The sequence below is a fragment of the Stegastes partitus genome, unplaced genomic scaffold (assembly GCF_000690725.1).
Source record: "Stegastes partitus isolate 25-593 unplaced genomic scaffold, Stegastes_partitus-1.0.2 Scaffold105, whole genome shotgun sequence".
Lineage (NCBI taxonomy): Eukaryota > Metazoa > Chordata > Actinopteri > Pomacentridae > Stegastes > Stegastes partitus.
Window position 1 is genome coordinate 431,431 of NW_007577836.1, and position 4,727 is coordinate 436,157.

The window sequence follows — 4,727 nt, forward strand, 5'->3', positions numbered from 1 at the left end:
CTCGAAAAACAATAACAACAAAAACGGGCCAAAACTATCAACAGCATTCAACACAATACAGTTTTTGACCGTAAAAAAATAACATTATCTTTATCAACATCACAATATTTTACTGCTATTTTTTTTTCGTAAAACTGATTTTAATTTTAAGGAATATTTTTTTCCCCTAAGGTACGAATAATAGCTTGTAAAATCGTTAAAAAAAAACCCATAAATTATACTTTTTCGTATAGTTCTGTACAACAAACAAACTATGTAATGTTATCATCAAAAATCTGTGTTTTTACAATTTTTTACAACGACTATAAAATTACTGTTTTACTTTCAATCCACTTATAAATAAATAAATATTATTTTTAAAACACTTCCACTGTTTATGAATGAAAAAAATAGTCAACTTTTTTTTTTTTTTTTTTACATCTTTAAATGTATATACAAAATTGTAATTTACAATATATTCATTTGAGTGTGAATGTGAGAGTCCTATCTTGTCTTTTTCTGTTTTGTTTTTATTTAAAAAAATATTGTGTTCTGCTCTCTATGTGCCACTGCAGCACTGCCTTTTCCCTTAGTGGTAATTGTCTGTCTGTCCGTCTGTAGTAACCAGATTCTGCATTAGGCTAACATAGGATGTACAAATGCAATATTAATATGCTGCATACAGTCCACTTTAACGCATCAGTGGTTGTAAACCAGCAATATAACCCGGATGGAGGCCACTGGTCCATTTTTACGACTAGTCGCCATTTTATGAGTATTTTTTACTTTTGATTACTTTGTTATTGCAAATCCTTTTATACTTTCACCCAGTTTAATCAATTAAAGCAGAGATTTTACTCATCGGGGAGTATTTTCAGTATTGTTCTTGGATGTCAAAACTTTTCCACCAGTGATCAGATACAACTGGTTCTGTGAAAGCAATGAAATGTACCACTTGTCTATGCTAAGTGCTGCATTCAATACTGGTTATAAAAATGGAGGAAGACGTCAGAGGTATTTCTTAAATAAAAAGCAGAGAGCAAAAATCTTTCATGTACAAGAAAATACAGGATCAAGGATCGACAGTAACCTGAGTGTGGGGAGGAGGAGTCCACACAGTCACCGGAGATCAATAGATATTATATTAGAGCTCCTTAAAACCTGTTAATCTGTCCTGTAACGATGCATCATTCTTGATAACAACATATAAATAATGGTTGTTTTTGTATCACGAAGCACACAAAGAAAAAACTAAAATACCTTAAAAGGACAATAAAGTGCAGTACTTACTTTCCACACTGCTCTAGGATATAAGATGTGTGTTTCTGCTCTTTCTTCTGTGATCAAAGTGCCTTTAATGGCATTTCAGGACTTTTTAATGTAAATATTCAGGCTCAATTTAATCTCCTTGAAGGACAGCAAATGTATTATCATAGCTTTCCCTCTCCACATGGAGGCAGTGTTGCACCAAATGTGAAAACGGAGGATTCACAGGGAGCTCAAATAATCGTATTTGAATCAGCAAAAGCAAGTGTTTTGACTGTATTTGTTTTGTCTGGTTGTAAGATTCAAGCTTTTTACCCACTGATGTGCTGAGATCACAGCTGCAGTGTGTTTTTTTATTCACTCAAATGTGGGATCTAAAACTTTTTGTAAGGTCTTTGCTTTACTCTGTGAAGGGGCCTTGAAACGACTCGTGTTATGAATTGGCACCATATAAACAAACTAAACTGAATTGATTTGAATTAAATAAAGTCGTGCAAAGCCAGTAGATTAGGCTGTGGATCAAATACAGACATAAATCTCCAAGAAAGTTCAAATTTAAAGCCCTAAAAATGAACCAAAAATCAGCCAGAGTGGAGTTTTGTATAAATATTTAATTGAGAACAGAGTATTTACTGTATGTACATGCAACACAATATGAATGTACAATAGAAATAATCCCATGTGGATGCTACGACGGTTCTGTAACGTTTTGGAGTAACACCATACAGTATAACAAGCATTAAAATACACGTGGTGGGGAAATTAAATCATCATTTCAAACGGTCTCAAACCGTCCGACAGAGAAACGCTTGTGAAAGTTGGATCCGCGGCGTTTCTTTCCCACAATGCTCGACAAACACATCTATATTTGAAAAACCCCCAGTTCCCTTTTAAGTACGTCATTAAATATGCAATGATTTTCTATGCTTTAAGGTGAATTTCGGTGCCTGTGTTTTTCATTATCATGCACTCAATGGAGCCGAACGGAGCCGCTGTGTGCGTCGCATTAGGTGTCAGTGGTGGGTGGCTGATCACAGGACACACAGGATGACTGTTGTTGTTGTTCCAGATGAAGCAGAAATGGTTAAATTACTCACCCTGTCAGCAAGAAAGTGTAAAAAAAAAACAAAGGAGAAAAAGAAGCTTTGGTCATGCACAGTTGAAGCAATTGAAAATGTGCAAATATCTGAAGGAAGATGCATTCAGGTGGATGGAAAACAGGCAACTAAGTGATAGAAGGGGTAAAAAAAAAAAAAAACTGCATTATTCACATCATCGCTCGATTTTTGGTCCTTCATCACATTTTCAATGCATGTGGAGCGACTGCAGCTGGTCTTCTCTTTGTTTTGGGACGTCCAGGGCAAACAGTAAATAAATACCATGGATATTTCAGTGCTGCTCGACTGGAGCACTGCGAGCTGTTTGAAATGTACATTATTGATCGCAATGCACATGTTTTGGTTGTGTGGGTAACATAAGGAGACAAATACCAAGGCAACGACATCAAGAGTTCCACTGTCATATTTGAGTACGACCAATAAACATTTAGTTATTGGATGCTTGATAGCTTGCCACATGCGATGGCGCCATGTTTTGGTTTTTTTTTTCTTCCTTTTTGTTGCTTTTATTTTAGAAAAAAACACACACATACTGTATATGGAGAAGTTTTACTAAAACATACAGTTTTCCTCATTTAGCTGTAGGACAATCCTTTGTTATTCCCACGTTTCTCTAATCTAACAGATCATCTTCGTGCCATGAATTATGCATTTGGCCTAAAGATAAGGCATCACAGCTGCGTCTGGGGCTTTGGTCCTGCTTCTCAGAGCTTCTTTCCTTCTGTCTTTTTTTGTTTTTTCTCTCTTCCCCTCTACTGCTGCTGCTGCCTGCTTCTTGTTCTGTCTGCGTAATATCATCAGGGGAAGTCGATATTCACGATGAATGATTGTCTGCTCTGCTGGTGAATACAGGTGTGATTCCTTCCCTAAATCACCTCGATGTACCGAATGGGATAAAACATACAAACTATGTAAACAAATGTGCAAGCAAAAGTGCAGACGAGAAAGTTTCCTCTTAAAGTGACTTCAAGGTTGCAATGTAAAGACGAGATGTTTGCTTCTCAGCAAATGCTTTTGTCTGGATTGCATCAAGGGGCAGCAGAATCTTTTTCACTAAGGTGACTTAAAAAAAGACCTTCTTATCGAATGCAACACGATTTCTTTATCATTCCTTTTGTTCTCGGTGCTCTCAGTCTGTGAATACAAAAAGAAAACCATACGATTGTCCCAGCGGTCATCATGCCCTCTTCCCAGAGTCTTGCTCCGGGAAGTCCCAGGGACAAACATCAACCATTTTTGCAGGTTTGTAACTAGTACTCAAAGAGCCCTCCTTCTTCTTCTCTGGTGATTTTTTAGTCTGAGCCAAGCCGGTGTGTGAGTGCTCGGCTTCCCGGGAGAAAACCTCGGCCCTCCTGATCTCCATCAGCTCCGGGTCTCTGGTGGAGCTCCTCCGCCGCTCGGACGGCAGCCCGCTGCACTCCGACGACTGGCTGACCCGCCTCCTCTCCGACGGCGGCTTGCTGGAGGAGCTCCGCCTTTCTTTGCTCTTCTCCCTCCCCTTCTCCTTCTCGGCTTTGTGGTTGGACGAGCAGGAGCCTTTCCGTTTCTTCTTGTGCGCCGTGGGGCTGCTGCAGATCTTCTCCTGCTTGGGCGACGGCGGGCTGCTGTAATCCCACGGGCAGATCTCCACCATCAGAGACGGAGGCTGCAGCAGGCTCCCCGTGGACTTGGAGTGATCCGAGTGGAGCCCTTTGGGTTTCCCGTCAGTGGGGGTGACGCTTTTTTTACGCCGGATTCTGTCTGGAGAGAGGGAATCTGAATCTCCCCCCACCATGGGTTGCTCATCGAACTCCCAGGGACACACGTCGGGCTTGAGAGGCAGCGGCGACCTCGGAGGCCGAGACTTCCGAGGTTCCCTTCCTTCGTCCCTGTCGCCTCCTTTGTCTTTGGAGCGCCGTCTGTTGGCAGGAGACTGGCCGGCTTTCTGCCTCTGCTGGGATCGGCTGCCTTTGCTGATTCCGGAGCTGCTGCTGCCTCTGCGGCCTCCAGCGGTGGTTTCTCCAGGAGCGATGGAAACGTGCTTCTGGGTTTTCGTTTCAGAGGGAGTCTGAGCTTCCTCCAGCTCCCAGGGACAAACCTCGGACACATCGTACAGGTTCCTCCCGGTCTCAGAGCAAATGGACGGCTGGCTGCCACTCACCTGGAATCAAACAATATGATAAACACTAAATCAATCAATAAATCAGAGTATTAATGACAGGGTTACCACAACAACCTCTTCCAGACTTCTTTGTAGATTTTTTAGACCATATTTAAGCACAAACATTGAGGTGTTTATCTTACATTCTGACTATGTATACTATTTCTGTTGCCAAAAAATGCTAGAAAATGGCAGCTGTAGCTCATACAAATCATCCATCCATC

At 41.0% G+C, this 4,727-nt stretch overlaps 1 protein-coding gene across 1 annotated transcript in view; it reads right to left on the reverse strand.

The window, feature by feature from the left end:
- Window positions 1-3,540: 3,540 nt before the first annotated feature.
- The window catches only part of gpr158b (G protein-coupled receptor 158b), a 95,592-nt gene continuing 94,405 nt past the window's right edge, over window positions 3,541-4,727 (reverse strand). The window contains exon 13 of the mRNA XM_008277674.1: window positions 3,541-4,503. Coding sequence (XP_008275896.1) covers window positions 3,541-4,503 — 963 coding nt within the window. The remainder of the gene's footprint in view (window positions 4,504-4,727) is intronic.